The sequence below is a fragment of the Neovison vison genome, chromosome 7 (assembly GCF_020171115.1).
Source record: "Neovison vison isolate M4711 chromosome 7, ASM_NN_V1, whole genome shotgun sequence".
Taxonomy (NCBI): Eukaryota; Metazoa; Chordata; class Mammalia; order Carnivora; family Mustelidae; genus Neogale; species Neogale vison.
The window spans coordinates 51,776,309-51,796,531 of record NC_058097.1 but is presented as its reverse complement, the minus strand read 5'-3'; the positions used below and the strand labels follow the sequence as shown (position 1 = coordinate 51,796,531).

Sequence of the window (20,223 nt, the reverse complement as noted above, 5' to 3'; positions counted from 1 at the left end):
GGCCTCTCCTCAGGAACCAAATCTTCTCTCAGATCCTCTTCTGTTACCCACAGCCAGTCTATTTCACCAACTGCGAACCCAGTCTCTTCCTAGGACTACAGCCTTCTCTGCCTAGGTCCCACCCACATGCATCCCCCCAAGATTGAGTCTCTTCTTTCCAAGATTCTGACGCTTTCCTTCTCTTCAACCCCTGCAGCTATCCCACGCATCCACAGCTATTAAACATGATTTATTCCTTTGAGAGAGGGGACAGGGCAGAAGTTGACAGACCAATAAATATTGCACAGGCCACTGGTGGAAGAAAGATCCAGACCGAGGTAGTTTCTGCAGAAAGGGTGAGGAACCTGGGCAGGAAAGGCACCTGAGGTTGTTGGGGCCTGAGTGGAAACGAGTCTTGGGAGTGAGGACGGTCTCTGGTTCCTCCTGACCCCCAGTCTTCTGCCTGAAACAAGGCTCTCAAACCCCTTTAGCCTGGACCAGCTGAGCAGCAGCGGACCGGAGAGCCTGCCTGAGGAGCAGCGGCAATTGACGAAAAGATCGGGTTTCCTTTAGAAGTTCTGATTGGTCGCTTCTACGCGGCGACAACTGACAGTGCCCAGCAGCTGGCAGTTGGCCAGAGAGCTGGGCTAACCGGCTCCCATTGGCGGTGGCCTGGGGCTCCGCCTTGGTGAACGTGTTGGGCGTTTTGCCCGGAGCGGGCTAAAAAGACGATGATCTATGGCCTCGGGAGGCACAGTTTTAACCACGGTGCCTGGTGGTTTGTACCACCGAACAGCTGTGATTGGCGGACACTCCTTCTCAGCCCAGCCTTGTTTGGATGTTCACGGCGGGGTGGGACTAAGGGATGGCCTAGAAGCAGAGCCAAAAAGCTTTGACTGGATGTTCAGGGGGGTGCCTAGCAACTGCAGGCTGTCACAACTGCTAGCTTTGTTTAAGAGTGCAGTGTAACGGAAGTGATTGCCTGTAGGCGAGTGAAAGTTAGGGAGGGGCAAAGCGTAGTAGCTTTGATTGACAGCTTATCGTGGGGGCGGGGCTTAGTGCCTCCCCAGGTGGCTGAGCGGGGCTGGGCGGAGGTTTCTCTCAGGGCTGGTCACTGCTGGGTGCTGGCTGTGGGGTTTCGGAGATGACTGTGGACAACAGGTCCAGTTTGGGGAAACCCGGGGGTGGGAACATCCCGATGCTGGGGGTGAGGGCCTGCAGGTGGGCCAGGGCCCGAGTTCCGTTGAAGGCCACGTCACAGCCTGACTGGGCCAAGAGCCAGTGCTCTACCTCGGACTGGAGCCACTGGGAGGTCTCTGCGGGGAGAGAAGCAGGTGTTGTTAGGAGGAGGTAACTGGGACCTGGAAGGACCGGAAGGGACAGCAGGGAGGGCACAGGGCAAGGAACATGCGGGGTCTGGGTTTGGGAGAAACCCAGGGGTAGGCTTGAGGTTAGCAAGTAAGTGGAACAAGGCCTTGAGGGGGTTGGGGGGGGCTGTCCAGCTCTGGATCTGTCATCTAGGGACAAGTCAGGGAGGGTCCTGTTGGAAAGGAGACAACCTGAGGCTCACATTGGGAGGGGACAAGAGTCCCTCCTTTGGACAGAGCGCTAGGGAAGTTGGGACCAAAGGAGGGCAAGCCACTCCAGAAGTCCGATGATCCAAGACCCTTATTCGGGATAAGGTCAGAATTCCAGCAGGGACCAGGTCCATCAAGATCAGAAGCTGGCTTCGGGGGCTGGGAGTGGGAGTCCCATCTGCTGAGGGGGCCGTCTTGACCCCGTGGGGACAGGATGGAGTCAGTTCCAGGTGGGGCCACGTCACTACTGGGCCTCCATGGGATGGGGGCAGAGCAGCAAAGGCCGGGGCGGGGCAAGGGGCGGACCTCAGGGCAGGGCAGGGCCACCAGGGCCAGGGCCCAGGCTTACCCTCTGGCTGGCCGCGCGCGCCCTGGGGCAGCCGGGCCAGGAAGCTGTGCGCTAGCAGAGCCTCCTTGGCATGTTCGTCCTGCGCGCGCAGGGCCAGGGCGCTGAGCAGCTCCGAGTTGTTGGAAGTGCTGCGGTAGTAGAGCATGTGGGCCAGCTCCAGCGCCTGCACGCTGCGCCGCTGTCCAAACATCTGCAGGCAGGACCACACCGCGGGGTCAGCCGGGCTGCCCAGGTGGCTGGGGGTGGGGAGGGCGCGGGAGGAGCCGGGACCCCGCGCCCCTACCCATACCCCCCCCCCCCCCCCGAGTCACTAAGTGTTGGGATGGTCCTTTCTGCAGCCTCAGCCAGGCGACCGGGGGTGGGAGAGGCGAGAGGAGGGAGGGCGGGAGGTACTGGGACCTCACGCCCCCACCTATACACTCCCCCTCCCAGTCACTGAGCGCTGGGAGGGTCCTTCCCACCTTCTGCCACGCTCTCCCGGGACTTCCTGGGTTCAGGTCCCCAGGAGCAGTGCCTGGGTGTTTGTATTTCTAACACACACACACTCCCGACGCAGCCGCTTCACGGGTTTGCCTATCTGAGGCACGTATTAATAGATTTGTTCAAGGATTTCCGGGCGATTTGAGCTTTAGCCTTGGAACTCTCTGTGACGATTTTTTTTTAAGTCCTTATCTTTTAGACACCTACTCAAGTATTTCCAAGCGATATGTTTAGGATTGACTCCAAAATAACCCAGCGGTGGGTGCGCAGGGGGTCCTTAGTTGAAAACCGATTGACTGTGTATAATTATACACGCCGGATGCCGACGACTCGGGAGCTCATCACGTGGTTCTATTCCCGCATTTGCTTGAAATTTACCGTAATAGAAAGTTTCAAAGGTTAAACTGTCAAGAGAAGTGTTAACGGGAAATAAATACTCCAAGCTTCTTTGAGGGAAGGAGAATGGGGTAGAATGCGGGGAGGGGCAAGTTTGGGGTCCCTACTAAGGAGCAGCCCCCTTCCCCACCTTTGCCCCTCCTTGGCTGGACCCCTTTCCCCAAACTTGGCGTCCCTAAGGAGGGAAAGGAGAGCCCACAGGTGCCCTCCAGGGCTCACACTAAAACTTCCACTCTGATTGCCCCATTCATCCACAAAATGAGTTCAAGCCCACTGGGTCCCCAAGCCAGCCGGGGGGGGGGGGGGGGGCGCTGGAGTCCCAACTCTGTCCCCTACCCTCTGTGAGCCCTTGGCTGAGACCTAAGTCCTTTGTAGGGGGCGCTGTCAGTCAAATGAGGTTCCAGAAGTTTATGAGACACCTGGCACTGCACCAGACCCATAACAAGAATTTTGACATTAGCTACTATGGAATATTCAACCGCACTCCAGGCTAGGTGCCGTCTTTTAAAGGCACGTACTGTCTGCCGCCCATCTTACACGGGGACCCAAGGTGAAATGCCTCTGAAGTCCTTAGAGTCGTGGAAATGGCTCAAATGACCAGCCCAGGACCAATGACAAGGCTGTGCACAACCCTGCTCTCCCTTGCCGTAAGCCCCGCTCAGGCAGTGTCTGTCCCTGTGTGGGAATGAATGGCCATCTCAGAGGGGCGGGGGGGGGGCGGTGGTGAGATGCGAGAACTGCGTGTGTTAGGGACCCTCCAGGATGAACCACACCCTGGGTTTGCTGTCTTTCTGCGAAGCTTATGCCGCTGAATTCCCAGACAGGAAGAGGGCCGGTCATGCTCTGTGGCATGGAGATGACGCCAGACCTCTCTTCCTGGAGAGGACACAGCAGCTGCCACCCGGGTGTTCCCTTTAATCCTCATCGTGGCCCCTCACCGCCCCCCAGCCTACCAGTTCCCCCTCTCTTGTGCTCCAGATCTGGGGTGGCCTCGCCATCTGCCCAGTCCCAGGCCAGACCCCTGGCAGCATCCTCGTTCCCTTCTTGGCAAACTGTCGGTCCCTAACCCTGTCCTCCTGCCCTGACTCTCTCAGTCCTATCCCCTCTGCAAACTGCCTTGTGCGTGGCCTCCTCCCGCCTGCCCCTGCCCTTTCCAGTTTGTCTCCTCAGGGCCCCAGAGCTGACCCTGCTCCTCCCCCGCTCACATCCCTGCCATGGCTCCCCAGTGCCCTCAGAGAGTCCACGCTCCCAGGCCTGACGCTAAGGCCCTGCATGGCCCAGCCCCTGAAGATATCTCCTGCTCTCAATGCGTCTCCTGTTGATGAGCCAATTCAGCCCAAACATTATCCTGAGCTGCCCTCTCTCTCAGGCCTCCAGGCCTCAGAACAAGCCAAGTCACCCCTGGTCTGTTCTTAGAAAACATTCGCTGCCTCATCCTCAAGGTTCAGGGTGGACATTGTGTCCCACAGAGGAGCAACAGTGTCATCGGGCTCCTGCAGTGATCACTGTGACCTCTGTCAGGCATGCCAGCAGTCTGTCTGTGCGTCCGCACCCACACTGGGAAGGTTTCCTGAAGCCTCCAAGCAGAGGGTAAAGGGTGAGCGGGGGATGGCCAGCCCAATGGGGTGAAAGGACATCTCAGTCCTTGGTCCTCGGTTGGGAACAGCATTGCAAAGGGGAGAGGAGTGCAGTGAAGCTGTAGAGCGCGGAACAGGAGGGGGTGTGAGCACTATGTTTTGGGGGAGCTGAAGCATACGACTGTGCTGGGTGAGGCTGGGGAAATAGGGTTTCTGGGGCCAGGCTATGAGCAAGGAGCAGGGCCAGCTCTGGGGCCCCTGGGGATGGGCTGGAGATCTGGGACGGGACTGACTGGGGAGGCTGAGAAGACCTGGGTTGTGGCCAGGACAGAGGGAACAAGATGGGTGCAGAATAGGGGCAGTGAGGCCAGGCTGGGGACTGACAAACAGGGGGGTAGGGCAAGGGCCATCTCCATGGGTCTAGCAAGTAACTGGGGGGACAGGGCCCTCTACAGATGAGAACCACAACCAGAAGTGGGTGTGGGGAGCTGCTGCTGGAGGTGAGGGCAATGTGCCCACAGCTGCTGCTGTTCTGGAGTTGGCCTGCTCCAGGCTGAGCATGGAGCCCCAATCTAAGAGATGACAGAGGGCTGCCTGTGCAAACCACAGAAACGAATGAGCTTTTGGTTTGGCGGGGGAGGCGGGTGGCAGGGGAAGAAAGAAGGACGTGCACAAGGCCGCAAAATCAGCTCCCAGGCATCTGATCTGAGACCAGTCCTTAGAAGGGGGTTTGGGGGAAAAGGATCCTGGGCACAGGGGATGAGGTGTCCGTGGGAAGGGTGTAGGGACATCCAGGAGTTTGCACCAGAGACAGATACCTGGGAGACACTGACACACAGGAGGGGACAAGAGTGTGCAGCTGGAGGGAGGCTCAGAGGGCCCACATTTAAGGACTGGAGTTTAGCCCAGAGCATGGGAAAACATTCAATGGGGATGCACTTATTAACTAGGGAACTGGTTTTTAACATGGACCCTGCAGAGCCCGAGAGGCTCCACAGCCCCCTGGAGCCTCAGGGAGGTGGGATGCAAAGTGCACCTAGGGCTGGGCCTCTGGGTCCCCTTCCAGACCAGTGGACACCCCTCACCAGCCTCCCTGCCGCTGGGCTCACAGCCCCACCCCCTCTGTGGTGGCTCCACTCCCTCTGGGCTCGAAACTCTGTCTGTGGCACTTTATCCACGAGCTGCCCTGTGGATAAAGCCCGGGGTCCCTATTCTAGCATTCAAGGCCCCTGCCACCCTCTGGGGCCTCACTTCACCCTGTACCCTGGACTCCAGCCCTGTGAGAACCCTCAAGCTGTACTCGTTCAGTCTCTTCCCCACTGGGTTCAATCCTCCCTCTTGCAAAGCTTCCCTTAGATCCCACCTGACCCCTAGTCCTCAGCGGGAGTTGCTACCACCCCACAACCCCCTATACCCCACCCTGGCCCTTCACCCTCTCAGCCAGCCCAGCCTGGTTATTATCTGTAGGCTTTATTACCAGTCCTCCTAAGACCCCGCTGGGATGGCTGTAAACAGCTTGAAAAGCAATGAACCAGCAAGTGAATAATCAAGTACAATGGATGCCATACACCAGTCCACAGTCCTGGGGCCGGTGCCAGCCCTGGGGAGAATCGGTAAAAGGCAACCCCCCTGGGCCGACTCAGCCTCAGGTCAGCACGCATGGCGCAAGTCAGCTTTCAGCCCCCAGCCCTCCCCTCGGCCTCGAATCCTTGGATGGTGAACAACCTGCGCAACTGTATGAGGCAGCCATGCGTTCATATGTAGTGGAATCAGGAAGAGAGTGTGGTAAAAATAGTTTCCTTGGCCCCAGTCCCAAAGTTTCCAATCAGTCCGTTTGAGCTGGAGCTCAGGAGGCCACATTTATAAAACCGGTCCCCTGGTGATAATGCCACCCCACCAGGATGAGGAAGCCTGGACTCAGAGAACAATAGCCCAGTTAGTAATAATAATCATCAGAACAGCAAACTTATATGGTACATTTTGTACTATATGTCAGGCTCTGTTCTCAGCATCACCTGTGTCTTCATTCATCCAATCCCCCAACAACCTTGAGAATCAGGTTCTTGTCATCCCCACTCCCCAGATGTGGGAGCTGAAGCCCAGAGAGGTTAAGCAACCTGCTCAAGGTCCCATAGCTGGGAGATGGAAGAGCCAGATTCAAACTCAGTGTTGCTCAGGACAACCCTACAAGGCAGGTCTCACTCCTGTCTCCGTTTTCCAGGTGAGGAAACTGAAGCCCCGAGACGTTAAGAAAGCGGCCGGAAGGTTGTGTAGAGTACAGAGGATCGAGAAGGAAGAGATGGAGGGAATGTGGGTATGACAAAGTAAAGGAGGGAAGGAAGGAAGAAAGGACAACAGGGGTCAGGAATGCATGAAAGAAGCAGAAACACAGGGCGGCCCAGCTTCTGGAGGAACAGGGGGAGGCAGGGATCGCATAGGCACGCCGGCGGCCAGCCACTCACCTTGGATGCCCGCAGGCCCATGAAGATGGCAAAGAGGAGCAGCAGCAGGGAGGTGGCCATCTTGAGGTCCGTGAGCACCACCATGCCCACATTGACGAAGAACACCAGGCCCGAGACAAAAAGCGTCAGGTTGAGCAGCGCGCGCTGCGTGGTGGACGTGCGGACCTTCAGCTCCGGGAGCAGCTGCTCTAGGCCCTCTAGGGGTGTGTCCTTGAAGCTCTTCAGCACCAGGTGCCCCCGCTTGGTACGGGCGGCCACCACCACCCACTTGAAATACCTCCTGCCAGACAGAGAGGGGATGGGGGAGGCAGGGTGGTCAGATCACTCTGGGGGAGCACCCTCCGACCCCCTGCCCCGAACACCCAGGACACTCTCTAGCTCTGGAGTCACACACTCAGTATAAAGGCTGCTTAATGGGGACGGGAGGAAACTCAGAAAGAAGACCAGTGTCCAACAACAGGGCATCAGCGAAAATAACACAATCCCCTGTCATTGGACACATAGATGGCTTCCAGCTTTAGGTACTTGGTGAATGGGGAACTGAATGCTGATCTTTTCATTAGTTCTTTTCCTTTCTTTCTTTCTTTTATTTTTTTAAGATTTTCTTTATTCATTTGAGACAGAGAGATACACAGAGAGAGAGAGAGAGCAGGAGAAAGGGGAGAGGCAGAGGGAGAGCGGGAAGCAGGCTCTCCGCTGAGTCAGGAGCCCTACTTGGGGCTCGATCCCAGGACCTGGAGATCATGACCTGGAGCCGAAGGCAGATGCTTAACCGACTGAGCCACCTAGGTGCCCCTTGGTTATTTTTCAAACTCAAATTCTACTTTCCATTTCGGGTGTCTGCGAGGTGCCAGGGAGCGCTATTCAGCTCTGGAGAGGGAGCCAAATGAGTCGGTCTCCGCCTTTGTGGGGCTTCTAGTCCAATGTGAGAGACAGATAATTAAACACACAGTCTGCAAGTATAAATATCTCCTTGGAATAGATTCCTGGAAGTGGAATTACTAAGGGGTATATAGGGATAAGAGGGTTGGTTTTTTGTTTTTTGGGTTTTTTTGTGGGTTTTTTTTTTTTTTGGTCTTTAGGTTTTTTGTTTTGGTTTGGTTTTTTGGATTCATGACCATATTTGATAAACTGACTTCCAGAAAGGCTGGGTAATTTACAGGCCCAAGAGATCTGCCTCTCCTCACCCTGCTCTGTATTAGAGCAGTTTCTGTTTAAAATATAATGTTCACCAGAATCCTGGCTGCGCCATTTTTAAAAAAATGTGTCCTTCTCTTTCTGAGCCTCAGCCGTCCTCATATGGAAAATGGGAGAAGTGTCCCTACCCTTCCTCTTCCCTGGGCACTATAGTTCTTATTTTCCCTAGGGGAAAAAAGGGCAGCATTTGGATGATCTCCCCACCCCTTTTTTGACTTCCCCTCCCAGGTCCCGATACCCAAATCCAGACACTGACCTGTCAGTCCCCTCTCGACTCTAACCTTGCTCCCTTTCACTGCAGCTGGGGAACAAGGGCCGCCTCACCTCTCTGCGGGGGGTGACCTGCTGAAGAAGCCACGTTTGGAGCCCACGCTGGACTTATGGGGCATCTGCCCAACTCGCTGGCCCAGGGCCCAGAATTGCATGTAGATATACTGATCCAAATTTATTGTCACCTGACAAGGGGGACAAAGGAAGCAGAGGCAGCTGAGCATGGGCAAGGGTGAGAGCATAGGCTACTAGAATTAGATGCCCCTCCCCTCAATGATTTCCACTTCTCTCCCAGGCTTATCATCATCCGGGATGGGTCTAGACAGGATGGCCATGTACAGTTGCTCATGTTGTATACTGCACAAGGGCATACTATCTAAGATGGCATCATTTACCTCAAAGTCATTTTTATTACCACATTTCTGAGAATCTAAAACAACACTGATTTTAAGATACCCCATTTTTAAAATTGAATAAATATGACATGTAACACTGTAAGCTTAAGGTATACAGCATGTTACTCTGACACATTTATATATTGCAATAATTGTGAACTGGATATTCCACTATTTTATGAAGCAACTGAAGGAGAATTATATTGTCAGTTAAAACTATGCCACACTACCACTTATAAGTCATATCCCAATTTCAGACAAAATATGACTCTGGAAAAAATAAGTGTATCTTAAAAATCACTAAATGGGGGACTTTGGAATTTTACAATTTTTATTTTCATTTTGTTGACTTGAAGGATGAGCGTTTTGTATTATTTATTATTACAGCTTTCTGGAAGATGATGATAAAGGCTCTAGTCCTAGGAAGATCCATATATTATGATACTTTTCCAACAAATGGCAGTGCCGTGACTGGGAAAGAGGTTCTGCATTCTAATTCACCAAAAATGCTATGTGGGCTCACACCCTGTGGTCAGGGCAACTCCCAGCAGCCTCTGCCTCCCAAAGGCTCCATGCTGCCCCAAGGCTTCCTGGAAGTTCCGGGTCTCCCCTAGAAGACAGGCACCTGGACCTCATCCTGAGGGTGATGGACCACCAGAGCGTAGGCCAGGGTGTCCTCCGAGAGCGGGGAGAAGTTGGCCTGGGCCAGCAGGGGCTCCAGAGCCCGGAGCACCTCCTGCTCATTGGATAGACGCTGGGGGTCTGTCAGCGAAGGCTGGTCGAGGGTCTCCCTGTCGGGGTTGATGGGGTCATACAACGCCTGAGAAGAGAGTCAGAGAGAAGAAAAATGGGCTAGGGCACAGCATGAGGGATGGTTCCCGGCCCACCCTTTAGGGAATGGGGTGCCCCAGGGCTTGTGCTGGGCTCTCTCCCCTTCTCTCTCCTCGCGCTCACCGCGCTCACCTTTAGTAGCCTCGTTACTCCCATCCCTTTAAACACCGCTCTGCAAATCTGTGTCTCTCTGGGCAACTTCACATCTCTAGCCTGGACCCGTCCTCCAAGTTTCCAGACCTGATACCCAGTTCCGGGACATGAGCATCTGTCCCCAGTAACAGAGGGGAAGAAGGATACAAGGATGCAGAGGGAGAGTATGTTTCCTAGTCTCTCCAGAGGCTAGATGTGGCCAGAAGGCAGGTCTCATCCACGGACCGTGAACAGAAAGGCTGCAGAAGGTCCGACTTCCCCCTCACTTCTCGCTCCCCTACATCTCTACTCTTTTCCTTCAACTGCTGGCTGAAAACACGGCTTTGCCCCTGGCTTAGTTTTGACCACAGAGATGGAGACAGCATTCTAAGGAATGCCACAGCAACACGAAGGAAGGACCCTGGGTCCTAGAATAATAATAACCTCATTTGGAATCCTGGCCCACTTGCCACTGGATAGTGAAGGGGGAGAGAAATAATCCCCCACTTCCTTTTTGTTTTTTTTTTTTGTTTTTTGTTTTCAAGATTTATTTGACAAAGAAAGAGTGAGAGAGGGAACACAAGCAGCAGAAGTAGGAAAGGGAGAAGCAGGTTCCCACTGAGCAAGGAGCCCAATGCAGGGCCCGATCCCAGGACCTCAGGATCATGACCTGAGCCAAAGGGAGACACTTAATGACTGGACCACCCAGGCGTCCCCTTCTACTTCCTTTAAGATTTTTTTTAACTTATTTATTTGAGAGAGAATGAGAGAGAGCACAAGGGCAGGGAGGGTCAGAAGGAGAAACAGACTCCCCGCTGAGCAGGAAGCCCAATGTGTGATTTGATCCCAACACTCCAGGATCATGACCTGAGCCAAAGGCAGTCGCTTAACCAACTGAGCCACCCAGGCATCCCTCTCTGCTTCCTTTAAACCACTGTGTCATGGGGTCTGCTTGTTACAGCAGCTAAGCCTTTATACTGACTAAAGCAAACTCTCCAGTTGATATCCCTTGTGGGATGTCAGTTGCCTCAAATGCAGCATGTCGAGCCACAGGTCATGTCCTTCTACCCACATCTTCCAATAAATTTGAGTTTCTTCTCCCAGACCTCTTCCTCTGGCAACCAGCCCTGGCCTCCACCCCAAGCATCAGACAGTCATAGTCAATGATCTCTTCCGTACCTCTCATTGGAAACGGCATCTCACAGCTAACCCAGCCAGAGGAGAGTGCCTCATTTCTTCCTTCCCCTCCACCAGCCTTCTCTCTAAAGGAAATAGTACTGGGATGCCTGGGAGGTTCAGTGGGTTAAGCTGCTGCCTTTGGCTCAGGTCATGATCCCAGGGTCCTGGGATCGAATCCCACATTGGGTTCCTTGCTCGGCAGGGAGCCTGTCTCTCTCTCTGCCTCTGCCTTCCTCTCTGCCTGCATGTGTGCTTTCTCTCTCTCTCTTTCTGACAAATAAATAAATAAATAAAATCTTTAAAAATAAATAAATAAAGGAAATAGTATCACCCGAATATACAGACGCTCTGATCAGACGTTTCTGAGGCACCCTTGATCCCTTCCTTCTCTTTACCACCCTCTCCAACCCTTTAGCAAGTTCACAGGCTAGACCCTTGAGTTGCCCTTGAATCCATCTGCCCCCTCCCCCATCTCCATGGCCACCTTTTCCTCCTGCCCCAACAACTGCATTGGGCTTCTGTTCTTCCTGCTTCTTCTCTCACCACTTCCAAATCGCTCTCCTCAAAGAGCTTATTCAGACTAGAAACAGATCCCGCAACCTCTCCCCTCCAATCCCCCCACAGTGGCATAAATACCAGAACTTGTCCACCACCTCCAAGGTCCCCCACAAACTGGCCTCTGCTCTGCCCATTTCATTTTATATACCCACAACCCCCTCCTCCCCTGCCCATAAGAAAAGAAAAAATGCTGACTCAGTGAATGAATGCAGGAGGGAGTTTCTGTGTACCTAGGCTCTTTGCTGGTTTCAGGATGACTTGTGACTTGTCCCAGACTATATAGTGAACCTCATGGAGGGATTATTGGTCCAGAAGCCCAGTACTCTGTGTGTCGCAGGACAGGTAGCCCTAAGGAACAACTTGTCTAGGCTAGGTGTGATTTTGAATTAGTGGAAGGAAAGAGGTACTCCAAGTGGGAAGAACTCCCGGGCAGAAGTTTGGAGTGGGGAAGGCCCGGGGCCATGGAAACCACTGAGCAGGGAGACAGGACAGCTAGGACAGCTGAGCCTCAGCAAGTCCCCTTCCGAGTGAACTCCCACGGCTGGGGCGTGCTGCCCGAGGACAGGACTCTGGCCCAACGCTGGGGCCTGTGCCAGAAGCCCTTCAGGTCCCACAGGCCAAGTTCTCGGACTCACAGAGTGACCTTGAGAAATTCCACTGCCAGGACTGAGCCGCAGTTTGAGGGGGAGGGAAGCTCATAGCCAGAGGACAGAGAAATCTGTATTCATCAAGCATCCGCTGAGAGCCAAATTCTCTTCTGGACTCCTCCCATCCATCTCCACCCACGGCTCCGGGCCAGAAACCTGGATGTCACAGGTGACCCCTGGATGTCACAGGTGACCCCTGCTACTCCCTTCCCCCACGCAATGAGCCCTGCTGGCTCTACCTCCAAAACAGATCACCACTTTGCACCACCCCCCTCGCCCTACCCCATCCACACCCCCATCTGCTCCTCCTGCCTGGAGGAGTCCAACAGCCTTCTCAATGGTCTCCCCACATCCCCTCACCCCACTCCCAACAATCTGCTTTCTACACAGCAGCCAAGATTCTATCAAACCATAACAACAACAGTAATAAATGATAGTGCACATTTATATAGAACTTTCTACACACCAGGGACTGCTTGAAGCAGGTTGTTCTCACCATGTGACATGGTACTATTGTTGCCTTCATTTACAGAGATAGAAACTGAGGCACAGAGAGGTTAAGTAACTGCACAAGGTCACAGCAAAGAAGTGTTATATCAGGAATTACACTTCTAACTATGTCGATCTCCTGCTAAAATCATTCCAAGGCTCCTACTGCCCTCAGAAAATAGGATCATGCTCTGTACTGTGTCCTGCAAGGCCTCAGAGGACCTAACACCACAATCCTCCTTGGTGGCTCAACACCAGCCACACTGGTGTAAGTTCCTCCAGGCACAGGGACATTGTACATGCTGTTAAAAGACTCTTCCTGCCCCCCTCCCTGTCCACTACTTAAGTCCTATTCTTCTACAACATTCCAGTTCCCTTATCACTCTCAAAGAGCCATTCTCTGCTCCTTAGGCTGAGCAGAGCTGCCCTGTGAGGTTGGGCAGATTGGGCACTGTACAAATGTGCCAGATCTAATGAGCACCATTTTAGATGCAATAGACATATACATTTATCCTGTCACTCTCTCAGATGAAAATAAAGAATGTAGAGTAACACCATCCAACAGAACTGCTGACAATGACAGAAACATCAAGATCTGCACCATCCAATAGCCTGGTCACAGGTGGCTACTGAGCCCTTGAAATGGGGTGAATACAATGGAAGAACAGAATTTCAAAATTTTATTTAATTGCAATGATCTCAAATTTAAACACAGCCACATGTGGATAGCAACTACCATATTATGCAGCACCAGTCAAGAGAAAGGAGTGCATTTCACCAATTTGCACACGAACTTCGGTACAGAAACCAAGGTCAGCTTTGCTATCTGCTGCTATGAACCATGCCCAGTGAGTTCACTGTCTGAATTTATCCACTCATCGAGGAGAGCACCTGACTTCCACCTGTCCGCACCACTCAAGTTCAGCTCCTTGAGGGCAAGGTACATGCATGAATTTGCTGCTGACGTTCCTGAGCCCCAATCAACGCTTGCCGGCAGACGTCCAAATGGGCCTCCTGACACCTGCACGCGTGCATCTGATGGGCATCCTCTCAAACCCACTGCCTCCCAAACTGGAGTCTTGAAACTCCTCAGACCTGCTTCTCCTGCCACCTCACCCGGTTCAGAAGAGGCCAAGTCCGTCCAACTCCTCTATTTCTCACACACTGAACCCACTGGCAAATCTTGGTGGCCCCACATTCAAAACAGATCCAGAATCTGATCATTTCTCATCACCAGCCCCTACCACCCCCCTCTCGCCCCAGGTCTGAGCTACCCTTACACCCTGGACTGTGGCAGTGGCCTGGGCACTGGTCCCCCTACACACATCCTCCAGACCCAACCCAGTCTGTTCCCCAGGCAGCCGCCAGAGGGCACCTGCTGTCATTGAAGCCAGCTCCCATCCCTCTGCTCAGAGCCCTCTGGTGGCTTCCACCTCACTCAGAGTCAAAGCAAAGTGCTCACCAAGAAGCTCTGCAGAATCTGGGCCCCATGCCCCATCTCTGCTCTCATTTCTGGCCCTCTTCCCCAGCTTCTTTGCTGTTCCTCCCGCACACCATGCACACTCCTGCCACAGGGCCTTTGCGCTTACCATTCCCACAGATCTGTGTGAGATCTCTTGGCTCACTCTTGCCTCCTTCAGGTCTCTGCTCAAATTCACCCTCTCTGTGAGGCCTTCCCTGACTATTCTACCTAAAATTGCAAAACATTCCTGCTTGTTTTTTCTTCTTAATTAGGTTACCAGATTTAGAAAAAAAAAAATTAAATTAAATTAAATGCAGTACACCAACTTAGATTTTATTTCCAGATCAACAATTAACAATTTTATATTTGAGGACTGTATTATATAGGACATAATTCTACTGCAAAAGAAAACAGTTATTCATAGGTTACCTGAAATTCAAATTTAACTGGGTGGAGAGGGTTGAACTGTATCCTCGAAAAATTCACATCTTTTTGGAACCTCAAAATATGACCTCATTCAGAAATAGGGTCTTTGCCAGTCTAATTAGGTAAGAATCCCAGGATGAGATCATCCTGGATTAGGGAGGGCCTAAATCCAATGAGCATGTCCTTTATAAGAGACAGAAAAGGACAAGCGGAGTCACAAAGAAGGTGACGTGAAGACGGGAGACAGAGGTTGGACTGTTGTTGTCTACAAGCTGAGGAAGGCCAAGGATAGCAGCCTGGGTGGCTCAGCCGGTTGAGCATCAGACTCTTGGTTTCCACTTGGGTCGTGATCTGGGGGTCGTCAGTTCGACCCCCACGTCAGACTCTGAGCTGAGAGTCAAGCCTGCTTAACTCTCTCTCTCCCTCTGTCCCTGCTCGCTTTCTCTCTCAAATAAATAAATAAATAAATAAATCTTTAAAATATGTACATACATACCCACTGAATGAATTCAAGGATGAATAAGGGAAAGGAAGTGCAGAGAGAGGTCACCTGTCAAGGTCACTGGCGGGCTGATAAACAACATAGCCAGCTCTCTGCCTGCCCAGGGGCGGCTTCCTCAGGGGACTTAGGTCATCAGGAAAAGGTCCCCCATGGTGTCCACCTGTCTCTGTTCCCACCCTTCCCTTCCCCTCTTAGTGTCACAGTTTAAAATCTCCTGCCTCTTGGCACCTGGGTGGCTCAGTGGGTTAAAGCCTCTGTCTTCAGCTCAGGTCATGAACCCAGGATCCTGGGATCGAGCCCCGCATCGGGCTCTCTGCTCAGCGGGGAGCCTGCTTCCCCCCCCCCCCGCCTGCTTCTCTGCCTACTTGTGATCTCAGTCTGTAAAATAAATAAAATCTTTTTTAAAAAAAATCTCCTGCTGCAGTGGTAATATGCATCTTCATTTTACATGTGTTCTGTGTTTCCATATATTTAACTGTTTATAGAATAAGATGATTTTCTAAATAAGTTTAAAAAAAAAAAAAACAAAAACTGCCTCTCACAGACCCCAGGCTAGGGCTCGGAGGCAGCTAGACCTGGATGCAGATCTTGGCTCGGCCAGGCCCTCCCAGAGCCTCCGTGTCTGCATCTGTAAATGGGGCTGATGGCAGCTGCCCCTCGATGCCATAGGAAGGGGTCCGTGAGCCTGACCCAGAGTGCGTGCTCAGTGGCAGGGGGCTGTTGTCACTGCCCTCCAAAGCACAGAGGGGACGTGTCAGGGCAGTGTGCAGTAAGCGTGGGCTCAACACGCCTGGGTAGTCCAAACCCTGCACGTTCCAGAGGACTGCCTCTGGCCTTGGCTCCTGGGTTACTTTTAAGGCCTTGGAAATGTTTGCTTGCTAAGAGGATCTGGGTTTCCCCGGGGCCTTGGGCCACAGCAGCCAGTCTATGCTAACAATGTGATTATTGGTAGGGGCCTTGGCTACGGAGGAGCAGTTTCATGGCCCTCGAGGGTGACTGAGTAGCTAAGGCTGGCCACGCCAGCACTGACTAACCCTCAGTAACCATCCTGGATCCCAGCTGGGGCGCCTGGCTGGCTCGGTCACTGGAGCATGCAACGCCCGATCTCGGGGCTGGGGGTTCGAGCCTCACACTGGGTGCATAAGTTACTTAAAAATAAAATCTTAAAAAAAAAATCCTGGACTCCATGGCTCAGGTGAATTTCCCTGGCGGGTCAATGTACTCCATACATGCTATCCCACCTTGCTGGTGAGAGAACTAATTGTCATCTTGTAAGACACTTCTGGGAGAGACAGCAGGAAGGTGGCATGGCCTCTCTGGAACCCCACCCCAGGGCTGATTTTGCTGATTTTGTTCGCTATCCTTTTGTTGTAATAAACTATTACTGTGAGCCTAACAGCTTTTCTGAGCTCAGTGAGTCACACAGAGAAAATCACTGAGGCCGATCACTGTCTCAGGGACCCCTCCCCACTGCCACCCCTCACCAGGATCCTGGGAGTGGAAGGGGGAGGATGTGAGAATGTAGCTTGCTGACATCACCCTTTCCTGGGGTTCCACTTCTCTGTCTAGCTGCTCTTTGGCTGTCCCCCTCACCGGGTCCAGTTCCCCTTCCTGATCTCAAGGCTGGCATGTCCCAGGGCTCCACTAATCCCCCTATTGATCTCATCAGCAAAATCTAAATGCTCCCAGGGGATGCTGCTCAGCCCAGACCCCTCCCATGACCTCCGGAGCCCACATTTGGGTCCATCTTTCCATCTGGCTGTCTTATAGGCATCTCAGATTCCTAAGTGCAAAACGGAGCTCGCGTCATCCCTGCAGATCTGCCTCCCGCCCCGGCTCTGTCCTCCGCATCTTGGTAAATGGCAGCTCCATTCTTCCAAGGGAGCGGGCCCAAACTGCTGGAGGCCCCCCCTGACTTCTTCCTCTCCCTCACCGCCTGCCTGCCCAGCCTAATGCTGATGCCATCTCCCCATTACCAGCATCTGACCACTTTTCCCCACTTCCACAGCTATTACCCTTGCTGGGGCTGCCATTATCCCTTACCTGGACAAACATAATTGACTCTGAATAGATCTCCCTGCCTCCGATAGTCTGTTCCAGAAGGATCCCGTTAGCACCTAAATCAGCACATGTCCCTCCTCTGCTCAGAGCCCTCCCGTGGCTGCCAGATCACCTAAGGAAACAGTTTACCCCCAACCCTTCTCTGCCTTCATCTTCTGCCGGCTCTCCCTCTCTCACTGCCCTCCAGCCACAGGGCTCCCTGCCTTGTTCTCCCAACTCTCTGTGCCCCAGGACATTTGTATCTGCTTTTCTCTCTGCCTAGAATACTCCCCGCTGCCTGCCACCAGACATCTATAGGGCTCTCTTTCTGTGTCTCCACCCAGGTCTTCACTCAACTGTCACCTCCTCAGAGAAGGCTTCCCTGACCACCCTAGTCTAAAACAGGCCCTCATGTCATCCTTCCCTATCCACTACTCTGCTTCATTGTTCTTCACAGCACTTACGGCTCTGGGCCATCCTATTTCATATTCATTCATTCATTCATTCATTCATTGTCTCCCCAACCAGAATTTCAGTTCCACAGGGACGTGGCTTCATCTGTCTGCTCAATGATGCTTAGAGCAGGGCTGGGTTCCAACGAGAGACTCAGAGGATTCTTACTGAATGAACAGATAAGCAAACAGGCACATCAAGGATGGTGCCAGGGACCTGGTCCTCACCTGCAGCCGGGCCAGGATGTGGTGGTAGTGGAACAAGGTGCAGAAGTCCACGTGGGCTGCAAAATCAGCTAAAGCTGCCTTCTCCTTGGGGCTGGAGTGGAATTCCTGTTACCTCAGGAGGCAAAACTTCTCGTTAGGTTTCTTTCCCGTTTCCTCTCGGGGTGGGATTTTTTTCTCTGGCAGTCCATATGATCTGGGTTTTAATTTAAAGATTTTGTTTTGCTTGGGGTAGGGGGGGCAGCCAATTTTACTGACCAAGAAACTGAGACAGCCCGGTGTAATGGAAAACAGCGGAAAGAGCTAGAAGGTCAAGTTCCCGCTTTGACACTCACTTGCTGACATTGACACAGTGATGGTGTACCAGCTGTAGCTCGCTGGTCTATCACCCTCCAGAGGCTGTACAGGGCTGGATGGAATTATATTTAACCCCCCATTTTTCAGAAGGAGAAACTGAGGCTCAGTGGAAGTCACTCACTGAGGGCCACAGTGTTTGTATGAAAAGAAGCTGAGACTCTGATCGGGGCCTGTCTGACTCCAGAACACACATATTTAACCACTTCTTTATGCTTCCTACCTCCGTGCCCTAGATGAATGTCTTCACCTCCCTGAGCCTGTTCCCTCATCAGCAACAGAGGACCACACCCTCTTTTTGAGAGAGTGATGGTGAGAATGAGATGCAATTCCATAGTGTTTGTGTGTGTTGATACCTACGTGTGTGCTTGTGAATAAAGTCTAGCATTGACCTTAGTACATACAGAGGTATTCAATAAATAATTTTTAAATAAATGAATGATAATCCTCACTAATGACAAGTAGGATGATGAGAGTAGGGAAGAGCTTAGCTCTGGAGCCGGGCCCTCAGTGCAGCAGGTGCCTAATGCCTCACAAGAGATCACAGTCCTTACCCTGCTCTGGAGTCAGGCCACTTTGGTTCTAACCTGGGCCACAACATCATCACCTTGATAAGTCACTTTCTCTCCTCACCTGTTTCAGTCACTTCAGTTGTAAAATAGGGACCATGGTAGTCTCTCTCTTACTGGGTTGTTCTGATGACTCAACAAGACGTGGAAAATGCTTAGCACTGTGCCATACAGTAAGAACTCAAACAGTGTGATAATAATTATGATGACATTTTCGCTAGTATAATAATTATTATTACATGGTAGTAATAGTAATGATGAGGATGATTATTATACCCATTTTGCAGAGGGAAAACCCATGCCCCAGAGAGGGCTTGCTCAAGGCCCTAGAACAAGCGAGAGTCCGGAATTGCTTCTATATCAGCACCTCACAGGTCTGTCCCTGCACGCCTACCCGGGAGAAGAAAGGGAACGGAACTACAACTCCCAGGAGGCGCCAGGACAGCCCTCTATGGCACGAAGGGCTGTGCCACCGCGATGCCTGCCGGGAGCCGTAGTCCCCAGGCTCTCGGACCCGGGACGGGCGGTACCTGTGTCAGGAGGCGGAGCAGCTGCTCCTTGGAGAAAGGGATGAACCGCTCGCGGTACTGCTGGGCCCAGTCGCGGGGCTCCGTGGGGTTCCACATCTTGCGGTACTCCCCCATCTTGGCCGCCAGCGACGACAGGGCCCGGGGGGGCCCGAGGAGCGTAGGCAACAGGGACCATACCCGGACCCTGGATCCCCAGACCCCCCGGGTCACATGCAGCATGGCCAGACCCTTTCCCCGGAGCCTGAACAAGGGAAATGAACAGGGGTCAAAGGTCATCTAGAGGAACCGTACCCTCCCACCTGCAGGGGCCGTCCCTTCCCCAGGCAGGGCGCAGAGCCCAGCTGCTCGTCTGGCAGCGCGTCTTGCCTGTGCCCTCCCACATTGCTCATGTGGCCCCGAACTGCAGGCAGGGGTCAGAAGTCTTGAGTCCTGGGGCGTTTTAAGGGCCCAGAGACCCTATAGTGGTACAACGGGTTTCTGCGGGGTCTAGGCAGCAGGTGGATCTTAGGAGCATAGGAGATGCTCGGAAAGGCTACATAGGGGGTGTAGGGCGGCCCTCCCCCGGCCATGCAATCCTCCGCCCTCTCCCTCACCTTAGCCAACGCTCGACTGTCATTGAGCCTCCTGCGCATGTGTAGGAAGGCGTCCTGGGTCCCCCAGTTTCTGCTTCAGCCTGCAGTAAGACGCATGCGCAAAGCCTGGGTCATCTAAAGCCGTCTATCTTTCCCCTAACGCCCTATCTCAACTGCGCGTGCGCAATCTGCGGGCCTTTCTTTAGCCCTGTTTGAGTGCGGCGCATGCGCAGCGGAAGTGTCTCCTTGGCGGCGTGCTTCAAAGGGGAGGGGGCGGAGCGGGCGCGAGACTCGGAGGAGGACTGGGCTGGGCTGGACTCCCGCGCGCGGCCAGCCAACGGCGGGCAGCCCAACGTCCGCCCAGGCCACGCCCCGACTCGTGTCAGCTCCTGAGTGCGGGGGCGGGACTTGGACGCAGCCAATCAGCTGTGGAGGAGCGAAAAGGCGGGAAAAAGCGGAACCAAAAGGCTGAGGCGGCGCCAGAGACCAGGAGGGGAGGGTGGGCGGAAGGAACAGCCGGCCTTCAGGTGACGAAGACCGGGCCTCCAGAGTAGGGGTGGCCCTTTGTCAGGC

At 53.3% G+C, this 20,223-nt stretch overlaps 1 protein-coding gene across 1 annotated transcript; it reads right to left on the bottom strand.

Annotated features, from left to right (window-relative positions):
• Positions 1 to 213: 213 nt before the first annotated feature.
• On the bottom strand, positions 214 to 19,809 carry TMEM143 (transmembrane protein 143). The gene is made up of 8 exons (XM_044256984.1): positions 19,672 to 19,809; positions 19,079 to 19,319; positions 17,629 to 17,733; positions 9,308 to 9,502; positions 8,342 to 8,472; positions 6,821 to 7,100; positions 1,906 to 2,095; positions 214 to 1,295 (listed from the first exon to the last, which is right to left on the bottom strand). The coding sequence occupies exons 1-8, from the start codon at positions 19,692 to 19,694 to the stop codon at positions 1,081 to 1,083; spliced, it is 1,380 nt and encodes a 459-aa protein (XP_044112919.1). The 5' UTR covers positions 19,695 to 19,809; the 3' UTR covers positions 214 to 1,080.
• Between the last annotated feature and the right edge of the window lie 414 nt (positions 19,810 to 20,223).